The sequence below is a fragment of the Chaetomium fimeti genome (genome assembly GCF_033439085.1).
Source record: "Chaetomium fimeti strain CBS 168.71 chromosome Unknown B0H64scaffold_1, whole genome shotgun sequence".
NCBI lineage: Eukaryota > Fungi > Ascomycota > Sordariomycetes > Sordariales > Chaetomiaceae > Chaetomium > Chaetomium fimeti.
Window position 1 is genome coordinate 1,313,776 of NW_026944329.1, and position 20,423 is coordinate 1,334,198.

The window sequence follows — 20,423 nt, forward strand, 5'->3', positions numbered from 1 at the left end:
CAGCGTCCGAAGGATCGAGCATTCGAGCAGGTGGTTGGCGTTCCCATTATTGGCAGTTCGCTCGTCGGGACCGAGAACCGGTTCTTAGTAAAGCATCGCCGTGGCGCCGATCGGTGGTTTCACGGCAGGTCCATTTTCATGGAGCACTACGCCGGCGAATTTCTTTCCGTCGTCCTCCGCTCGGATCACGGACCGGTGGTGTGGGCCGGGCCGTAATAATTAGCCCACTGATGTGTGTAACGGTGTAACCATGGTACGGAACTTTGGGGAGCCATGGACGGTTGGCAGTACCAACTAAGCACCCAGGTTCGTTCCTTTTTCGAGAGCGAGCTACAGCACTATGTCCGTCAGGTCAGCTTCGAGTTCCTTTCCCGTTGCACGAAACTACGCTGATTGGATTTTAAGCAGACCGTCATTGTAAGGTAGTTATTACGTGCTCAAAACGCATGCTGTACTTCGTACTACACTAAACTGAACCTTCTGTACATACATACGGTATGTACAGACATGGGTTCGTGGTGAGTGTATTTACAGATATGTACCGTGGGTAAGGCATATCTTACAGGTATGGACCGCCCTTTGCTTGGTTCGAGCCCGCGGTAAATATTCGCCGCGGAAGCGGTGGTAGAAAAGTATCAAGATCAAGGAGTATTGGGCGAGGAACTCTGCTTTATTTAAATTGAAATTGGGCGTGACTCGTCGAGGTTTCTTAACCTGACATGACACATGCAAGGCGCCGAGCCAAATCCTCGTCTTATCTAATCTCCTCCCCGCTGCCTGGCCACCGAGCGCCCGCCTTCCCGCACTCCAGCGTGTCCAGCTGCTGCGGTCGTCTCTCTTTGGCTTGGCAATTCCACGCCCATCATCAACGTTCCATCATACCCTCCGAGATCAAGCCTCGTCAATCAAAGACTTGTTGTGTCCAAAACAGACACTAATACCGGAACGTCGCAAGGAAGCATAATCACTCCGCGACATTTATTTTCTGCGTCGCTCTCTCGACCAGTCCGAAGTCCAGACGGAACACGATCATCGCCGCGCCACCCCTCGCTCCCCAATCACGTCACTCATCCCGCTCCCTGCTGCGCAGCGATGGCAGACAGCGCCGAGGCGGGCAGCGACGCCCAAATCACCTTCAAGGTGAAGAGTTCCAATGACAAGACACACACCATCACCATGGAGGAATCGGCCTCCGTTCTCGAGCTCAAGTCCAAGCTGGCCGGCAGCGATTTTGAGGATATCCCCGCCGACCGACAGCGGCTGATCTACTCCGGGCGCATCATGAAGGACTCTGATGCTTTGAGTGTGTACAAAATCAAGAATATGAACACTATCCACATGGTCAAGAGCGCTCGCAGCAACGCACCCCCCGCCGCCACGAGTGCTTCGGCTTCGACACCGACTCCCGCTGCAGTACCCCAAAACATGGCCGCCGGTTCCATCGCCGGCGACCCCCTTGCAGGTCTTACGGGTGCCCGGTTCGCTGGCCATATCAACTTACCGAGCGCCGACATGTTTGGTGCGGATGGTGGGGTAAGATTCCCTCTCTTCCTCTCTTTCCGGCCGTCTTGCTTGGCGTGTAAATGGCTTCAGTGATTGCAAGTCGCTAACTCGTATTTGTAGATGGGCGCGCCGCCCAGCGAGGACCAAATAGCCGAAATGCTATCAAACCCGATGGTTGCGCAAACCATGAACGAAGCCCTCAACAACCCCAACTTCGTCGATTACATGATCCGCTCGAACCCGCAGCTAGCCAACCTGCCCAACGCCCGTGAGATGCTCCAGTCCCCGGCCTTCCGGGACATGATGACGAACCCGGAAGCTATTCGTATGGCGGCGAGGATGCGTAGGGCACTACATGGCGGAGGGGACGCTTCTTTCCCGGCTCCCGGGGCTACGGATAACACACCGGCTGGTGCGGCGGGGACTGGGGCGCCCGCAGGAGCGGGTAACGCCGCTGGTGACGAGCATCTCCGGGCTCTTTTCGGCGGTGGCGGAGGCGCTGCGAACCCGTTCGCTCCGGGTGCCGCGAACCCCTTTGCCCCCTTCCTTGGCATGATGGGACCCGGCGGTCTCGCCGGCATGGGCGCGACCGGGCAAGCCCCTGCAGCTCCCGCCCAGCCCGCCGCTTCGCCCGAGAATCGTGGTGCGCCAGCGGGCCAACCCGGCAACCCTGCCCAGGCGGCCAACCCTTTCAACGCTCTCTTCGGTGGCGGTGGCGGTGGCGGTGGCGGTGGCGGTGCCGGCGCCGGCGCCGGCGCCCCGGGTGCGAACGCCAACAATCCGTTTGGGCTCCCGCCTATCTCGCCCGAAGCCATGCAGCAATTGGCCCAGATGTGGGGATTGGGCGCACCGGGCGCGGCTGCTGCGGCACCGGCGCCGGTCGACAATCGGCCCCCGGAGGAGCGCTATGCCGAGCAGCTGCGCCAGTTGAACGACATGGGCTTCTTCGACTTTGACAGCAACGTGGCGGCGCTTCGTCGCAGCGGCGGCAGTGTCCAAGGCGCAATCGAGCACCTACTATCGGGCCCATGAGAGAGCGCTAGGGGATGGGTAGTTTGAAGTGGTGGTTGAGGCACGGAGTTTGGGTGTGGTTGAAGTCCCTTGATGAGACCGGACTTAGGAACACAGAGGCAGGGCAGGCAGAACAATTCATGATGTATGCTAATGAGGCAAATCGGGGGTGAGGAACACACTCTGGAGGTATGAAGATCCACAAAGCACTAACTATTTCTCCGTGTGGGAGTTGGTCTGCATCTGACTGAGGGTCATGGAGGCATGTTGTGTATGTACCTTGTACTTGGTGTGCTTATCGAATACTGGAAGTGGCCTCTATCTCTGTGGTTGTTTCACAGAAATCTCAAAAGAGGAACCCCCACGTCAGAGAGCGCCACACCGCCAGGCAAGCCGAGACCCGGATCCCCTGAAACCACCCTGTCGGAGTTACGGTTTTGGGCTTGGGGCCCGAATTTTCAGCAGGTCTCGTGAACATCCAACCCTGCTGCGATGGAATTGGACCACGAAATGAGCCAACGTCGATCAAGGAAAGCCCTTGGGTGCCTGAGTGTGCTGATTGTTGTCGAGGGATTTCAACTGAACTCCAGAGGAAGTGAAACTCATCTGTACCTGTCATCCAATCAACTGATTTTGTACAACAAACCCGAGGTGAAGGTTCCTGTGAAACTTTAAAACTGTTTATGAGCACCTAACTTGTAAATTTGCAATCGCTGCACATCCCAACCAACCCAACCCGAATTATACTTCACCCGTCAACTTTCCGGTAGTTAAACACCAGGAACTATTCTCCCGGTTCCCATTCACACTTACAACCCACACAAGATGCTACGCTGGTGAGCAAAGACCCCCGATTTCCAAAATACCTAACCAAGAAACTAACCCACTCGCCCACTTTAGGTACCAAGCACGTCTCGCGGCTCGCCCGCTCCTCACACAGGCGATCACCACCTCGGTGCTGTTCGCGGTGGGCGACATCACAGCGCAGCAGCTGGTCGACAAGAAGGGCGTTGAGAAGCATGACCTCGCCCGCACAGGTCGCATGGCGCTCTACGGCGGAGGTATGTTTTATTTTTTATTTTATTTTTTTAGCTGGCTTACACCCACCCTCTTTTCCTCACTCAAAAACGCAACCCAAACCCAAACCCAAACTAACGCCCAACACCACAGTGGTCTTCGGCCCCGCAGCCGCAACCTGGTTCAAGTTCCTCTCGGCGCGCGTCAACATGGGCTCGGCCAACACGACCATGCTCGCGCGGGTGGCGGTGGACCAGGGGGTGTTCGCGCCGACCTTCATCGGTGTCTTCCTGAGCAGCATGGCGGTGCTGGAGGGGACGTCGCCGGCCGAGAAGCTGCAGCGCAGCTACTCGGAGGCGCTGCTGACCAACTGGATGATCTGGCCGTTCGTGCAGATGGTCAACTTCAAGCTGGTGCCGCTGCAGCACCGGCTGCTGTTTGTCAATGTCATCAGCATCGGGTGGAACTGCTACCTGAGCTTCCTCAACAGCTCGGGGGATGCGAAGAGGGAGGTGGAGGAGGTGGAGGAGGTGGGGAAGGAGAAGCGGGCTGTTTAATGGGGGAGTGCTCGGCTGGGTTGGCTGGTTGGGGGGGTTGTTAGAGACAGGTCAGGGAGCTGGGATTTTCTAGACTTGATTTTGATAGATCGAGGTTTGGGGCGAAAACGGCGTTTACGTCTAGCCGGCGAGTACCGTTGATTTCCGTTCAATAGACTCATGGATGCCATTGCTCATGGCTTAGAGTTGAGAAACGCCTTTTAGAAGGTGTAATCCTGAATTGATTCCGAACCAGTCGCTGTGTCAATGGGATCATTACGTCTACATCGCGTTCAGACTCTAAGGAGCGGGCCATATGATGCCAAAGGAGTCTTTTTTAATCACACGCATCCTCGTCCCCTTCTTGGATCTTGGATTATGAAGGGAGTGCTAATCCAAACACGCCCACCTCGCCGGCGTCCCTATTCCAGCTCCAAGACGGCAGGGGCTGTGATGGTCTTGGCAACGCTCTCAAGACCCTCGCCACCCTAACGCGAGAGTTAGCACGGTGAAATATCAAGAATCGTGCAAAGTGACTTACGTAGCTCATCAGCGGGCTCACTTCGACCCCGGCCTTGGGGTCTTCGCTGACAATAGCGATGCCCTTGGCCTCCAACCAGCGCCTGCCCTGGGCCATGATGTCGTACTTGCTGGTGTCGGGGTCGTCCTCGCCGGTGCCGCGGGCATTCTTGAGCGGGCTGAACTCGTCCTCGCGGCGGACCTCCATGCAGGCGAACTTGCTCATCTCCAGCATGGGGAAGACGTCAAAGACAAACTGCTCCAGCTTGATGCCGTTGGGCTTGGTGGGCTTGACCGTCTCGCCGGTCTCGAGGTCGGCATAGGGGATCTTCTTGCGGGCGACGTGGTGCGGCAGCGTCTTGGCCCACTCCGGGATGGTCTGGAGGAAGCGGAAGGAGTAATAGTGGTTAACGATGTTGGCGGAGCGGAACTTGAGCACACCGGGCTGCTCCGAGTCCTGCTCGGCAGCAACTTCCGGGTCGATCTCGCTGTACTCGACGACGTCAGGCTTCCCGTTCTTGCAAACGATAAGGCCAACGCTCTCGGTGGCGTTGCGCTTGCGCACGACCTTGGTAGCGATATCGACGTTCACAGAGGCAGAAAAGCCAATGAAGACGGGATCGGCGACCTTGACAAGGCAGTTGTCGACGCAGTAGGCGTGGATGTGCTCAATACCCCTCGTCTTCATGTCGTCCAGCACCTTGGACTCAACCAGGGCGTTATAGATGCCGCCGTTGCCGTCGGGCGCCACGGCCACCTTGCCCTTGCTCTCGAGAAGAATCTTGCCCTCGTTCGAGATGCAGGGGAGGACGCCCTGCTCGAAAATGATGACGTTCTCGGGCTTCAGGCCGAAGTAGTCGTGCTTCTTGAAGTAATCCTCGGTAGGCCCGCGCGTCGGCCCGGAGGTCATGACGTACCAAGGGACGGTAACGTTGCCGCCAGTGCCAGCCTTCTTGGCAGCAAGCTGTTCGACCTTGCGGATGCGTTCGGCCTGGATCTGGAATAGAGACTTGGAGGAGGGCAGGCCGATGTCGAAGCAACCCTTGGGCGCAGAGCTGCCTAGCCGTGTACCCTGACCACCAGCCATGAGAACCACGCCGACCTTGTTCGCAGCGATCAGGTCGAGACCTTGCGCGTACCAGCGGTCAATGTCCTCCTGCTTGGAGTCCATGATGCTGGCGCGGGCCGAGTCCGGCAGGGGCTCGAGAGAGGGTTTGACGACCCCGCCATCTTCGGTCTTGGGAGGGGAACGGGCTTTGGCGTCGATTTCGTTGATGTAAACGGGATCGAATAGCGACAGTTGCTGAAATAGTGACGCCTTCTCCGCGCTAGACAGGGAGTCGTAAAAGGTAAACACCTGGCTCTGTCCGGCGAGGGAGTACTTCTGCTTGAGCTCGGACAGCTCTTGTGGTGTTGGTTCCTGCGGGGCATCCTTACCCCCCAGGTTCAGGGCTTGCATGACCTTCTCCATTATGAGTACTTGCAAGGGAGTGATAACAGCAATTGAACAATGCAAAAGCGCTGCAAAACACTATTGTCTGTAATTGGCGTTGCGTTGGTCAGATGCAGAGTTTATCAAGAGAAGAAAAAAGGCAAAAACATGTCCTCAAGAGCAGGCGGGATCCTTTTGAAGCCCAACACAACAACACGAGGCACGACAACAGCGCAGGAGCCCAGATCCCGCCCGATACAGATCCCGAGCAACCACAGCCCAGTTCCAGCCCAGGAATGCCCCGCAGCACCGCGCCATATGCGCCACTCCGACTGTTGAACCCCGCTGAGACAGAGCAAGATCCACCGTGTGCGGCAGACTGAGCTTCCCATTCGATGGAATGGCAGGGGCGGTCTGAAGTGCCGGATTTGGGGCAACCTCAAATCGCATCTTTCCGAAACCAAGAAACAACAGTTTGCAGATCCGGACGGATCGCAGAAGTTGCAGTTGTCCTGAGAAGAAGAAACCTTCTAGGCAGACACTTCTCAAATTCGGGTGATCCCGCCGGATATGTACAAGAAGAGATGAACCCGTGACTCGACGCTAATCCCGAGTTGCAAGTTGCGCGTTGCTGCCTCAATTTGGCCACTAAGGGTCCAGGGGTCGTTGACGACAAGGCAAATGTGCCCCTGGACAAAGTTCGGATGGCGATGGCCTCGACTTTTTCCTATTTAACCCGTGCTGCTCCTGACCGCTCAACGGACTGATAGCCTCTGCCTCTGTGCTTCATTTGGCCAAAAAAGCAACTCGAAAATCGGACGCCCCTTTTGAGACTTCCAGACCTCCCTCGGTTAACCAACCAGCGTACGGCAATGTCATCTAATACCCAAGAAGACAACCTCCCAGCACCAACGTTCGAGGGCCGCCTCAAGCTCGAGACCTTCATGTTCAACGGTGACACAGCGGCCGGCGGGCCGCGGCGGAGCCCACGCTTCTCTGCCACACCTTCTGCAGAAACCGCCACACCCCCAGTGGCAGCACCAGCCCGAGCCTCTCGCGGTCCATCCAAGCGCAAAGCGCCTGGCGACGACAACAACAACGCCAATGACAACGGTGATACCGACACCACACTTAAACCCCCCTCCAAATCCACACCCAAATCCCCCTTCAAATCCCCCTCCAAACGCGCCCGCCAAAGCGCCACCTACGCCCCCCCCTCCACCTACGCGCACCTCCCCCTCCTCCCCGACGCCATCGCGCCCAACCTCCTAGTCCTCTTCATCGGCCTCAACCCCGGCATCCAAACCGCCCGGACGGGCCACGCCTACGCACACCCGTCCAACCGCTTCTGGCACCTCCTCCACTCCTCGGGGGTCACCCCGCGGCGCTGCTCCCCGACCGAGGACCGCCGCATGCCGGCGCTGTACTCGCTGGGCCTGACCAACATCGTGGCGCGGCCCAGCCGCAACGGGGCGGAACTGAGCCGCGCCGAGATGGATGCCGGCGTGGCGATTCTAGAGGCCAAGGTCCGCCGCTGGCGGCCCGAGGCGGTGTGCGTGGTGGGCAAGAGTATCTGGGAGAGTCTTTGGCGGGTGCGGCATGGGCGGGGGATTAAGCCCGCGGAGTTTCGGTATGGCTGGCAGGGGCCGGAGGAGAATATGGGGGTTTTGGGGGAGGGGGTGGTGGTGCAGGCGGAGGAGGAGGTTGAGGAGGGGGTGGTGTATAGTCCGGATTGGAAGGGGGCGAGGTTGTTTGTGGCTTCGAGCACGAGCGGGTTGGCGGCTACGCTGTCGGCGAAGCAGAAGGAGGAGATTTGGAAGCAGTTGGGGGATTGGGTGGTGGAGAGGAGGGTGGACAGGGCTGCTGCTGCAGGTAGTGGTGTCGGCGGTGCTGCCGCTGCCACGTCCGCTGCGACTCCCCCAAGGGTTGGTGAAGTGGACTGCGAGCCGACTCCAGAAAGGAGGTGAAGTGGACTGCGAGCCGACTCCAGAAAGGAGGTGAAGTGTGGGTGTACTGCGAGTTTTCACAATACGAACGTGGTTCAAGGCCTTGAATGGATACCCTTCGCAAGACCGGTTCACGCGAGCAGTGAATATAATCATACAATAATCATTATCAACCTATCTACACTATCCGCTGCTACCCGCTCAGTATGGTACCGTGATGCGGGTCGGCCATCTCTAAATCAAGGCGCAACGATGAGGTATTCATGAATCTGCTCCGAAACGCCGCCCCGTGTTCAATGGTATAACCAGCTCCAAAAAACCAGAACCAACATGAAGAATATGTGGTAGGCAAAAAAGCAGTTGTCAAAAAAGCAATTCCAAACACAACCAAAGCCCAACCAGAACCGTCGATTCTTATGCCGTGAAGACGATGGCGCAAGCGGTCGCGACAACCGGCCACCAGCCAGCGTGGCGGATCAGACCGCGCAGACCGTCACCGGCACCGTTCACGCTCGCGAACTCGGCGGCAGTCCCCTGGGGCAGCGTGCCGTTGAGCAGAATGGTGCTCCTGCCGTCCACGTCGGCGACGTTGATCAGCGACTTGTTGAGGCCGGCGTAGCTGCCGTCGCCGATCAAGTCGTCCAGGTACTGCTTGTCGTTGTTCTCATCGCAGCCGCAGTCGCCTCGGGGGGAGCACGCGCAGTCCACAGGCTTGCTCTCTGTCCGCTGGGTGGTTGAGTTGAAGAAGGTGTAAGGCCGTTCATAATGGTATCTGTGCGCGCCGTAGAGCCACACGCCGGGCCAGAAGGCGAGCCCCACACCAGCGGCGAGAAACACGGGAGCAATGCCCGACGGCGATGAACGGCCGGCCGTGTACGGCTTGGCCGCACCGCCACCGTAGAATCGCCCGCCGCCGTAGGCTGGAGCCGGGGTGGTTCGACCACTGCGATGCTTTGTTAGCAACCGTTGCGAAAAAAGAAAAAAAGATGTTATCAAGCGCAAAGACCGAACGCACCGCCCTGGCGAAGATGCCCCGCTGCTGCCGGTTCTCCCGTTCGAGTTGGAACCGCCTCGACCCGGAGAGCTAGATCCCCCGCTCGAGCCGGAATTACCGCTGGAGCCGGAACCGCCTCTACCCCTACTCATTCCAGGACGGCTCTGGTAAGGAAATGAAAGCGCGGAGAGGAGAACAATATACTTACGATCCCGAGCCGCCACGTCCGCCGCCGCCACTGCTTCCACCGCGACCACCGCCGCCGCCACCACCACCGCGACCGCCGCCTCCGCCGCCGCCCTTGCGCTTCCACAGATCCTCGTGCGATGACTCGTCGCGCTGTGTGTTCTGCACCGGTTGGTGTGTCTCAAGCTCGGCAACAGCAGGCGGCGCGACAAGCGTACCGATCGCGACGTCGCTGAACAGCGTTGCCGCGACGAGGAAGGACGTAAACTTCATGGTGCGCAGTTGTTGTTCAAGGTGTGATGGCTAAAATAGAATCCGAGAGCCAAATGCTAGGTGTGCAAGCAAGGTGAAGATGCCGCAATGTTAAGGTTGTAGGTCGTGCGGACGGCGTAAAATGGGGAAGATGGCAAGATGAAGCAAACGCAGACGGGAATGCTGCGTTGATATAAGGGAAAACGCCTCTTTCCCCAGTTTTGTTGCGGTTCCCTCTGCGCTTTGGTTGCTTCCCGCGGAGACGGTTAGGCTGTGTGTGCCAAGAACTACCAGGTATGTTCCTTCCAGGTTCCATGTGTGACGGATTTTTTAAACCATGACGGCATGGGATCAAAGCTTGAGAGCGCCCACTCGTCTAATTGGTTTCCAGGGCTCGTCAGGCACCTTTCCTCATCAGCCGCGAGCGCTGTCAAGTTGGCCCGAAACACATCCATGGAAGACTATCAAAGAAACCCTCGGAGCCTAGCTGATCTAACTTGAGCACAAAGCCACAGGAATGAGTCGGTGTGCGCCCTGTCACCATGCTGGCTCGGTCCTCCGTCTGAAAGAAACGAGGTCCGCATGGACATGGTTGCTGTCCCTGACACCAATTGATTCATGCCTTGCGGCGCAAACGGTGCAGCAAACGGTCCCCGCATGATGTCTATCACTTCTTCCAGAAAGCCGGGAGGGCGGCGCCACGGCTGCAGGAACTTTGTGGCTCAGCACTCTCGAGACCAAAAAAGCTGGATTCAAACCAGCGCATAGCTGTCAACCAAACTTCGACTGAAGAACAAAAGCGAAAGCCTCACAAGCCCAAGAAGTTGTATTTATTTGATATGCTTCTATTCTGCCCGCCATATTCTATTCCATTTATTTTGTTCTGTCTATTTATTTTATTTATTTTTGCTCGATTTCCTATTTCCGTTTTGAGTTCGGCCTTTTTTGGCGAGAGGAGCTGACAGGCCGGGATACGGCCAACCCATCTGGCCACCGATCTGCACACCAACTCGGTCAACCAATGGTGGCTGGGAATGGTAGCACGCTCCACACGCACCCCAGAGATCTTGAACCATGGCCCTGCGCCGACCAGCCGAGACTGCCTTATTTGGATCTCGAATGGGTGCCTTGGGGTGTGCCTTGCGCCAAAGCGCCTGACAACGCAGCAGCTCTGCTGATTGATCACACCTCTCGCACCGCCATCCCACCTTTTATCAGATGTCACTTTAACTATCGCGAGGACGCCTATCAAGACGCTCGTTGATGGTCAATCGGATTCCTTTTTCCGCGGCTCTCTCTTCCGTGTTGTTTGCTTTGATAGTTTTTATTTTATTGTGCGATCATCATGCCGCCCTCTCGGCCCAGTGATCAATCTCTGCTTGACAGGCTGAATGCCCTCAAGTCCACAGGAGTCACACTTGACAAGCCAGCAAAGTAATACTGCCCCGTCTCTGAAAGCGTGGCACCCCGTATGCCATCGTCTTTGTGTATAGTAGTCAAGCGCATCGGGCTAAGACACGTGCGAGAAGCACCGCAATCCTTCCTGAACCAGGTGCCCAACCACCCTCAAAGGAAGATGCCTTAGCTGCACGACTCCGCATTCTCCGGGGTCAATCGGGCGGCAGTAGCAGCGATGGAGCCAGCACAGGAGCACCGCCCCCGGGAGAACCGCCGGCTTTGAGAGGCCACCCGCCGAAGGAGGAGGGGACTGAACAGGTATCCCCGATGCCAAGGGTCCCCCCTCAAGCCCACCCTCAAAAACGGCCCCCATATCATCCCGCCGAGTTCGAGGCAGTGGACGAAGAAGCCCTGGACGAGCTTTTAGAAGCCCTAGGAGACGAGGAATTCGACCTTGCTGCAGATGAGGATGTGGTGCCAACCCCTGACTCCGATCCCAGCGACGAGGCAAAGAGAGTATCCGATCTCCTCGAATCACTCCGGAAGGACGCTGGTGACCCGGAATCAAACGGGCCGAGCAACACAGCAGGTGATGACGATGAAGATAACTCAGATGGAGAGCAAATGACACGCGACGTCGACACCCTCCTCTCACAGATACGCGATGAGATAAGCTCACTGCCACCACCTGCGGCAGCACCACCCAACGAAGATGAAGCCGCCGGCGAGCAGCCCTCATTCACGCTCCCCACCGTCCCCTCACAGCTTGTAGACCCAGCCCCCGGCCCCGACCCCCACAGCGGCGGCGAGGATGCTGTCGAGCGGGACCTCGCCGCGCGCATGGCATCGCTCCGGGGCCTAGGCGAGGGGTCGGCCGACGACGGGCTGCTGGGCCTGCCGTCGGCGCCGACGTTCCGGCCACAAGACCGTGACACGTCACCGACAGGCGGCGCCGGAGGCAAGCGGTTTGGGGGGTCGAGTAAGTACACGGACGAAGACCAGAAGACGTGGTGCGTGGTGTGCCTCGACGATGCGACGATGGAGTGCGTGGGTTGTGATGGTGACGGCTACTGTGCGCGCTGCTGGAGGGAGATGCATACGGGGCCCGCGGCTGGGTACGAGGAGCGCGGACACCAGTGGGTGAAGTTTGAGAGGTCGGCTCGTTCGTAGCGGCGCCTTCATTGGTAGCGAATAGATAAACCATGATCGTTTCGCTACATCCATGTTTCTGGTAGTCCACTACCTTGTTGGTCGTGTCAAAAAGCGCTGATGAGCTTTCCGGCCAACAAACCACCATCTTAGATGCCTGCACGTAATTACCCCTCAGTTCCAACAACTCCAGAAGCGCCGACTTCGAATTCACTCCAAATAGGTATAGTCTCCATCAGAAACCCCCTTTTTAATGCCTGTGGACACTAAAGGCTTCCCCAGAATACCGCGGACAGCATAATAAGTCCTAACGCTTACCATGGCGACCCTCACTCTCGTGGTTCCAAAAGAGATTCCCGCCTCAGGCCCTCTTCGGATCATCGTGTCCGTCCAAGGAAATCTACTGCATCACTTCGACCCAGATCTCCCAGAGACTCTCACCTTGGAGGACTTCAGGGACCGTGACGATCGTCCAGTATCTCGTCAGCTTGCACGACTGTCTCTCAACACCTGTTCCCGGGCCGAAGTCCCTCTTCCCGATGTCGACATCAAAGAAGCATTCATGGGACACGACGCCAGCGATGCTTGGAGTTTCATCGTCAAAGTCGATTGCTCCGTCTCGAGTCTGGATAGTGACCATGGTGTGGTTTATTTGCAGTCGAAAAAGGAGCTAGATGACGAAGGTAATGTCGAGTTCGTTCCGGTGGTGCCGCGGACGGCGAAAGCCAAAGCGAAGTACGGGCAATACGAAGTATTCCCGGTGGGAGACGAGGGCATATAATGGGGACTTGCCGCTCGTATATTCACTCCATATATCAGTGTATAGAAAAGACAAAGACTGCCCGTAGCACGCGTGTTGGTCGAAGCTGTAAGGGACCCGACGTCCTTCTCGACCGAGCGAGCAATTCTCAAACTCTTCTTCCCATCCGGATCAAGCATTGCTTTGCTGATGCCATAAATTTCTTCAAACTACCACTATCTGTGGCAAGAAACCAAACCATATGCGGAAAACACAGCGTATTCATCAGACCCGAGATACGAAATACGCGCTTGATACAACGACAAAAAAAAAGACAAAGCCACAACGTTCCTCAAAAACACCCCCAGACCGACCATCCAGCGTATCCCTGACCAGTAAGACATCATTTCATACCAAGTAGTCCCCCATCAACCAGTTACATGCCCATGCCCGCCCGGACGAAACGACCCATTGAACTCCGCCACGTCTCACCCATCCACCCCATCGGTCCGCCCTACATAGAGTGTTACAATTTCGGTGATGTAATGCGGTATCCATACCGAGCCACCGGCTGCTCAATTCAGCCAGCCAGCCATTCCTCGTCCCAATCCGAATCCCGTTTCTCCCTTTTCCATTTTCCGTTATACCACCGTTAGTCAAGTTAAGCCCTCGCGCCCGACCCACCCCCGTTTTCCTGCCCGGCCGTGCCATAGCCCTCCTGACCCTGACCACCCGCACCAGCGGCGGCGGTGTTCTTCTTGGCGCGCCCGGTGATATCGCCCCAGGTGGCGCCGAAGCGCCTGCCCGTGCTGGCCAGCAGGCCCTCCTCCTCATCGACCTCGGCCTCCTCGTCCAGCTCGCTGAGGTTCAGCCTGGGGGCGCGGAAGAGGCTGGTGACGAAGACGACGAGGAAGACGGCGAGGAAGACGAACTGGGCCCAGAAGTCGACGGCGCCGAAGACGGGCCAGTTGAGGGTCACGCGGTTGAGGAAGGTGGACATGACCGTCGGGGTGCAGACGTCCTTGGCGGCGGGCTCGCGGAAGGCCTCGGAGCAGGGGCGCACCATGTCGCTGTGCTCGCGGCAGTCGGGCTGCTCGCCCGGGTGGCGCGGCGGGTTGACGCAGAAGGTCTGGGTGCCGTAGATGGCGTACTGCGGGGCCACTAGCATGGCCACGGCGTAGTTGATGGCGAGGATCATAAGCGCCAGCAGCACCGTCGCGATGAGCAGCGCCTGCGGGGTCGTGCGGCCCTTCTTGAGCTGGAAGATGCGCACCCACAGGAAGCGGATGCCGATGGTGGCCAGGCCCGTGATGGAGCTGCTGAAGAAGAGGAGCACGAGGAGCGCCATGAGAATATAGTCGACGGGGAAGGCCTTGGCAGACTGGACGAAGATCCAATTGATGGGCTGGAAGACATTGAGGTGGCCGAGGATGTAGCCGCAGTGTTGCTTGCAGATGGAATTAGCAGCCTTGTCGATGCCCGTGATGAGCATCGACACCCAAATGAGAATGGAAAGTAGAAGCAGGAAAATGCCGCCGAGGAGCTTCAGGGGGCGGAAGACTGCTTCAACTTTGGTCCAGGCCCGGTAGATCTTGCTGCGATTGTCCCCACGCGCTTCCGCTGCCAACCTCTCACGGCGCACAAGAGTCCGCTCCTCGCGCAGAAGAGCGTCCATCTCCCTCCTGTCCTTCTGCGACATGCCTTCGGTGCGGCCGGCGTTGCGCATCTCCAGCTGTCTCTGCAGCTCGCGGTTACGCTCTAGGTCCGAGGCGGTGGTTGCCGAGAGTTGCGGGGCCGAGATGGACGGGGCCGATTTGATAAATGACACCGGGAGCAGAGCTAGGCCGGCGCTCGTGTATAAGATGTAGAGAAGGGTGCCGAGGGTTATGAGCAGGCCCACACCAAAGGTGAGCGCCTTTTCCCCATTGTTCGCGGCGAGCAGGCGCTTGAAGTAATCCAGGTCCATGTGCTTCCCGGGGTTTTTGCCAGCGGCTGGCACGAAGAAGCCGATGAGGAAGAGGACCACCACGAGGAAGACAAAGCCCAATGTGTATTTGAAGGCCCGCCAGATCCGAGCCCCCGCGCTGCTGGTGCCTTCTTCTTCCTCCACCTCATCGTATTCCTCGAACCAGAAGTAGGTGAAGGGTATGACGATCAGGCATAGCAACGCATCGAAGGTGTAAAGTGTGTAGTACACAATCTTGAGCGTCAAAAGAATCCCATCAACGCGGCCGGGCGTTGCCCAATCCTTCTTTGCGCCTAGATGAGCTGACGCGGTCGACGAGACGAGGGCGATATCGACGGGGAGGAGGAAGACGGTAGCGAGCAGCGCGGTAAGGCTGATGATGGAAACGATGGTGACGGCGATAGATCGCTCGTGGGGTGTCTGCCACGTAAGTGTGGTGATGACGGAGACGAGTAGAACGAGGGCGACAGCAACACCGTATGCGACCCAGATCAAACTCGTCTGCAGCAGACCTGCTGACGCCATTTTGCTGGCTTCGTCACCTCTGAAACGAGGATTTTGATGGCTTATGTTGAATGAGAAGCTTTCGGGGCGCAAATTGTCAAAATATTGCAATACGGGTGCGGCAGCTTCAATCCGCAAGTCGATGGATCAGGAACATGTTGCATGCAGGTTTGAAGAGTAAATTTGGGTTGTTCGGGAAGGGACTCGGAGGGGAGGGGAGGCAGGCAGGGAGGTTCATCTCTCGCTGTGACGCAATGCCGCATGAACTGCAAGGGTCAATCATCTCCACTCTTCAGGTTGCCGATGGAAAGCACCTGTGGTGGGGCAGCATCGGCTGCTTCTGGACTTGGAGTCCCCTCGCCTGGTCTGAGCTTCTGGGGTTCTGGCCCGTCTCCTGGCAACGGCCAATCAATTGCTCGCTGAAATGCAGCTTGTTCAAAGCTTCAAAGCTTCAACGCAACAACGCAACAACCACCCGTTCTTAGACCACAGCAAACCGAATTAACGTGCATCTCACTCCTGTAAGCAGAGATATGCCGCTCGAGTATATGCCATGCAGTGCTATACAGAGCTGACGCCGCCGACGGCCGTGACGCATTCGACGACGCTGCAATTTATCCCCGGGCAAGGCACGAACCTCGCCGTCGCCAAGTCGTCCCTCCTCCAAATATTCCGAACAAAGGTCGTTGCAACCGAACTCGACACATCGCAGAACAACGGACACCGGACACGCAATGCGAATCGATACGAAAGCCGGTTAGCCAACGACGATGATGGCCTCGAAACATCCTTCCTTGGCGGTGATAGCCTGGCCCAGAGAACTGATCGCGCCAACAACACGAAACTGGTCCTCGTTGCCGAGTTTCCGCTTGCGGGCACCGTAACAGGACTCGTTAGGATAAAGACACCAAACGCGCGCCACGGATGCGACTCGCTTCTGATCGCATGCAAGGATGCAAAGCTCAGTCTCGTCGAGTGGGACCAAGAACAACACACGTTGTCGACTGTATCGATCCACTACTACGAGCAGGACGAACTCCAAGGAAGCCCCTGGGCTGCCCCGTTGAGCCATTATGCCAACTTCTTGGCCGCAGACCCGGGCAGTAGGTGTGCTGCGCTCAAGTTCGGCGCCAGAAACCTAGCCATCCTGCCCTTTAAGCAGGCCGATGAGGACATTGACATGGGTGACTGGGATGAAGAGCTGGACGGCCCGCGGCCGGCCAAGGACCTGTCGAGCGCCGTCATAAATGGAGCTAGCAACATAGAAGACACACCATATTCACCGTCATTTGTCCTCCGACTCACCAATCTTGACCCAAGCCTGCTCCATCCTGTGCACCTGGCCTTCCTGCATGAGTACCGAGAGCCCACCTTTGGCATTCTCGCCTCCACCGCCGCCGCCTCGAACTCGCTCGGCCGCAAGGACCACTTCGTCTACATGGTCTTCACCCTCGATCTCCAACAAAAGGCTTCCACCACCATCCTCTCCGTCGCCGGCCTGCCCCAGGACCTCTTCCGCGTCGTGCCCCTGCCCGCTCCCGTTGGCGGCGCCTTGCTCGTAGGGTCCAACGAGCTCATCCATATCGACCAGTCGGGCAAGCCAAATGGCGTGGCTGTCAACCCCATGACCAAGCAATGCACCTCTTTCGGCCTTGTCGACCAGTCCGAGCTCAACCTCCGCCTCGAAGGCTGCGTCATAGAAGTCCTGGCCGCCGAGTTGGGCGAGCTTCTGATTATCCTAAACGACGGCCAAATGGCCGCAATGACCCTCCGTATCGACGGCCGTACCGTCTCCGGTCTGGAGCTGAAGATACTCCCCGCATCGTCCGGGGGATCTATCGTACCTGGCCGTGTCTCGACGCTTTCGCGGGTTGGTCGCAACGCCATGTTTGCTGGGCTCGAGGAGGGCGACTCTCTCCTGTTCGGGTGGGCTAAAAAACAGACCCAGGCTGGGCGGAGGAAGCCCCGGTCCAAAGACAATGCCGCGGACATGGACGTCGAGGAAGAGGAAGACCTCGTCGAGGAGGAAGAGGAGGACGAGGACGACCTGTACGGCGAAGATTCGGCACCTCGGCACCAGCCTGTGTCGGCAGTGAGCAGCCTCCTAAGTGGAGATGCCAGCCTTCGCGTCCACGACCGTCTCCTCAACGTCGGCCCTGTCCAAGCAATGACTTACAGTCAGCCGGTCTGGCTGTCTGGGAGTGAGGAGGAACGAAACTCGACCGGCGTCCACAGCGATTTGCAGCTGGTCTGCGCCGTGGGCAGAGACAAGTCGGCCTCTCTCGCGATCATGAACCTGGAGATACAACCAAAGGTCATCGGCCGCTTCGAGTTCCCCGAGGCGAGGGGATTCTGGACCATGTCTGCCAAAAAGCCAATCCCGAAAACGCTCCAGGGCGACAAGGGCGGGAATTCTCTCGGGAAGGACTACGACATGTCCGGCCAGTATCACAAGTACATGATTGTGGCCAAGGTGGATTTGGACGGCTATGAAAAATCCGACGTGTATGCTTTGACAGCCGCCGGGTTTGAGGGTCTTGGGGGCACCGAGTTTGACCCTGCGGCCGGCATCACCATCGAAGCAGGGACGATGGGTAAAGGCAGTAGGATCATTCAGATACTCAAGTCTGAAGTCCGATGTTACGACGGAGGTATGTTTTGCACGGCATACGTTCGCGTTTGTGAGTGATGTTTCTGACACGCCGGCTTTTTAGATTTCGGGCTCAGCCAGATAGTACCCATGCTTGATGAAGAGACCGGTGCCGAACCTCGGGCCATCAGCGCAAGCATTGCGGACCCGTTCCTACTCATCATTCGGGACGACTCAAGCGCGTTCGTCGCCCAGATGGATAGTAGTAACGAACTGGAGGAGCTCGAAAAGGAAGACCAAACCCTCGCTACCACCAAGTGGCTCACCGGCTGCTTATACGCCGACACTACTGGCGCGTTTGCGGAAGAAGCGGCCGGGAAAGGGGGCAAACCAGCCCAGACCATACTTATGTTCCTTCTTAGCGCTAGTGGCTCTCTATACGTGGGTGTCCTCAACATGTTCGTCTTGATACTGTGGTTGGTTCTAACAAAGCTCAGATCTATCGGCTTCCAGACCTGTCGAAACCAGTCTATGTTGCTGAAGGATTGTCTTACATACCCCCAGGCCTGTCGGCCGACTATTCTGCAAGGAAAGGCACAGCAAAGGAGACAGTGGCAGAGATTCTGGTGGCTGATCTCGGTGACACTACTCACAAATCTCCGCATCTCATTGTTTGTTACCCCTGCTTTATTTCTTTGCGTGGGCTAACCGGTCACAGCTCCGTCATGCAAATGACGACCTGACGGTCTACCAACCATTCCGCTACAATACTGGCGCTGGTCTGGAGTTTTCCAAGACCCTATTCTTCCAAAAGCTGTCAAACACGGCCTTTGCCAAGAGCCCCGAAGAAGCAGACGAGGATGAGGCAACACACCAGCCTCGAATCCTATCCATGCGCAGGTGCAGTAACATTGCCGGATACAGCACCGTTTTCCTCCCCGGCGCATCGCCAAGTTTCATTATCAAATCATCCAAATCAGCGCCGAGGGTGCTGCCGCTTCAAGGGACAGGTGTGATAGCCATGAGCCCATTCCATACCGAAGGCTGCGAGCATGGGTTTATCTACGCAGACTCTCACCATATCGCGCGGGTCACCCAGCTGCCGCAGGACTGGAGCTACGCGGAGACTGGACTCGCCGTCCAGAAGACATCCATCGGGGAGGATATCGCCGCTGTCGCGTACCACCCTCCCACGCAGAGCTATGTGTTGGGCTGCAACACGCTCGAGCCGTTTGAGCTACCAAAGGACGACGACTACCACAAGGAGTGGGCGCGGGAGAACCTGCCGTTCAAACCCACCGTCGACCGCGGCATCCTCAAGCTCGTGAGCCCCATCACGTGGACGGTGGTTGACTCGGTTCAGATGGAGCCCTGCGAGACCGTCCTCTGCGTCGCCAGTCTGAGCCTGGAGGTATCCGAGTTCACCAACGAGCGGAAGCAGCTCATCGCCGTGGGCACTGCGCTCACCAAAGGCGAAGATCTGCCGACTAGAGGCCGCATCTACGTCTACGACATTGCTGATGTCATACCCGAGCCCGGCCGCCCGGAGACCAGCAAGAAGCTGAAGCTGATCGCGAAAGAAGACATACCGCGAGGAGCAGTCACCGCGCTGTCTGAGATTGGCACCCAGGGTCTCATGCTGGTTGCCCAAGGCCAAAAGTGTATGGTTAGAGGTCTGAAGGAGGACGGCACGCTTCTGCCCGTGGCCTTTATGGACATGAACTGCTACGTCACCACCGCCAAGGAGCTCCCTGGGACTGGCCTCTGCCTGCTGGCGGACGCTTTCAAGGGCGTGTGGTTCACCGGGTACACCGAGGAGCCGTACAAGATGATGCTGTTCGGCAAGAGCTCGACCAAGCTGGAGGTTCTAAACGCAGATTTCTTGCCCGACGGAAAAGAGCTCTTCATCGTGGTATGCGACGCCGACGGCCACATGCACATCCTCGAGTTCGACCCCGAGCGTAAGCCTCCCCCCTAATCCACCACCCCAGGTTCCAACTAACATCCCCCTTAGACCCAAAATCCCTCCAAGGCCACCTCCTCCTGCACCGCACGACCTTCAACACAGGCGCCCACCACCCGACCAAATCCCTCCTCCTCCCGGCCTCCACACCAGCCGACAAAGAAACCGACAAGCAAAACGCCTCCACCAACCCCAAAAACCCCACCCAACCAGAACAAGAAGACCAACCCCGCGAACCCGCCACGCAAAGACCGCACGTCCTCCTCCTCGCCTCCCCGACCGGCGCCCTCGCCGCGCTCCGCCCCCTCCCGGAGGCCACCTACCGCCGCCTCTCGTCCCTCGCCACCCAGCTCGCCAACGCGCTGCCGCAGCCCGCGGGGCTCAACCCGCGCGGGTACCGGCTCCCCGGCGGCGGCGGCGGTGCGGCGGCGGCGGCGGACGCGGCGACGGCGGCGGGCGTCGAGGCCGGGATCGGGCGCACGATTGTCGATGGCGCGCTGCTGGCGCGCTTTGGGGAGCTGGGGATGGCGAGACGGGTGGAGTTGGCGGGGAGGGCGGGGTATGGAGGGGGGGGTGGTGGTGGTGGTGGTGGTGCTGGTGTGGGGGAGGTTAGGGGGGAGTTGGAGGGGGTTTTGGGGTGGGCGGGGTTGGGGTATTTTTGAGAGGGGTTACGCGATAGGGGGGGTTGTGGGTAAGGGTGTGGTGGAGGTGGATGTGA

General features: G+C 58.0%; 8 protein-coding genes across 8 annotated transcripts; 5 read left to right on the forward strand and 3 right to left on the reverse strand.

The window, feature by feature from the left end:
- The first annotated feature begins 738 nt into the window (after positions 1-738).
- B0H64DRAFT_428293 (uncharacterized protein) lies at positions 739-3,005 on the forward strand. Its single transcript, XM_062805838.1, has 2 exons — positions 739-1,533; positions 1,624-3,005. Exons 1-2 carry the CDS (start codon positions 1,093-1,095, stop codon positions 2,533-2,535), a joined length of 1,353 nt encoding a protein of 450 aa, XP_062663702.1. The 5' UTR covers positions 739-1,092; the 3' UTR covers positions 2,536-3,005.
- B0H64DRAFT_380226 (uncharacterized protein) lies at positions 3,006-4,285 on the forward strand. The gene is made up of 3 exons (XM_062802717.1): positions 3,006-3,350; positions 3,415-3,575; positions 3,685-4,285. Exons 1-3 carry the CDS (start codon positions 3,340-3,342, stop codon positions 4,086-4,088), a joined length of 576 nt encoding a protein of 191 aa, XP_062663703.1. The 5' UTR covers positions 3,006-3,339; the 3' UTR covers positions 4,089-4,285.
- Positions 4,286-6,458, reverse strand: B0H64DRAFT_351674 (nucleotide-diphospho-sugar transferase). The gene is made up of 2 exons (XM_062801469.1): positions 4,609-6,458; positions 4,286-4,555 (listed from the first exon to the last, which is right to left on the reverse strand). The coding sequence occupies exons 1-2, from the start codon at positions 6,055-6,057 to the stop codon at positions 4,490-4,492; spliced, it is 1,515 nt and encodes a 504-aa protein (XP_062663704.1). The 5' UTR covers positions 6,058-6,458; the 3' UTR covers positions 4,286-4,489.
- On the forward strand, positions 6,459-8,064 carry B0H64DRAFT_380230 (uracil-DNA glycosylase-like protein). Its single transcript, XM_062802718.1, has one exon. The coding sequence runs from the start codon at positions 6,891-6,893 to the stop codon at positions 7,983-7,985; it is 1,095 nt and encodes a 364-aa protein (XP_062663705.1). The 5' UTR covers positions 6,459-6,890; the 3' UTR covers positions 7,986-8,064.
- Positions 8,065-8,103: 39 nt separating this feature from the next.
- On the reverse strand, positions 8,104-9,228 carry B0H64DRAFT_380232 (uncharacterized protein). The gene is made up of 2 exons (XM_062802719.1): positions 8,980-9,228; positions 8,104-8,907 (listed from the first exon to the last, which is right to left on the reverse strand). The coding sequence occupies exons 1-2, from the start codon at positions 9,108-9,110 to the stop codon at positions 8,379-8,381; spliced, it is 660 nt and encodes a 219-aa protein (XP_062663706.1). The 5' UTR covers positions 9,111-9,228; the 3' UTR covers positions 8,104-8,378.
- Positions 9,229-10,607: 1,379 nt separating this feature from the next.
- B0H64DRAFT_9098 (uncharacterized protein) lies at positions 10,608-12,049 on the forward strand. Its single transcript, XM_062808955.1, has 2 exons — positions 10,608-10,830; positions 10,923-12,049. The coding sequence occupies exons 1-2, from the start codon at positions 10,742-10,744 to the stop codon at positions 11,962-11,964; spliced, it is 1,131 nt and encodes a 376-aa protein (XP_062663707.1). The 5' UTR covers positions 10,608-10,741; the 3' UTR covers positions 11,965-12,049.
- A 1,174-nt stretch (positions 12,050-13,223) lies between these two features.
- Positions 13,224-15,437, reverse strand: B0H64DRAFT_9065 (uncharacterized protein). The gene has a single exon (XM_062808948.1). The coding sequence runs from the start codon at positions 15,171-15,173 to the stop codon at positions 13,344-13,346; it is 1,830 nt and encodes a 609-aa protein (XP_062663708.1). The 5' UTR covers positions 15,174-15,437; the 3' UTR covers positions 13,224-13,343.
- Positions 15,438-15,588: 151 nt separating this feature from the next.
- Positions 15,589-20,367, forward strand: B0H64DRAFT_421498 (CPSF A subunit region-domain-containing protein; the record flags this gene model as incomplete). Its single annotated transcript, XM_062805533.1, has 5 exons — positions 15,589-17,803; positions 17,867-18,183; positions 18,240-18,413; positions 18,461-19,703; positions 19,757-20,367. Exons 1-5 carry the CDS (start codon positions 15,706-15,708, stop codon positions 20,365-20,367), a joined length of 4,443 nt encoding a protein of 1,480 aa, XP_062663709.1. The 5' UTR covers positions 15,589-15,705.
- Between the last annotated feature and the right edge of the window lie 56 nt (positions 20,368-20,423).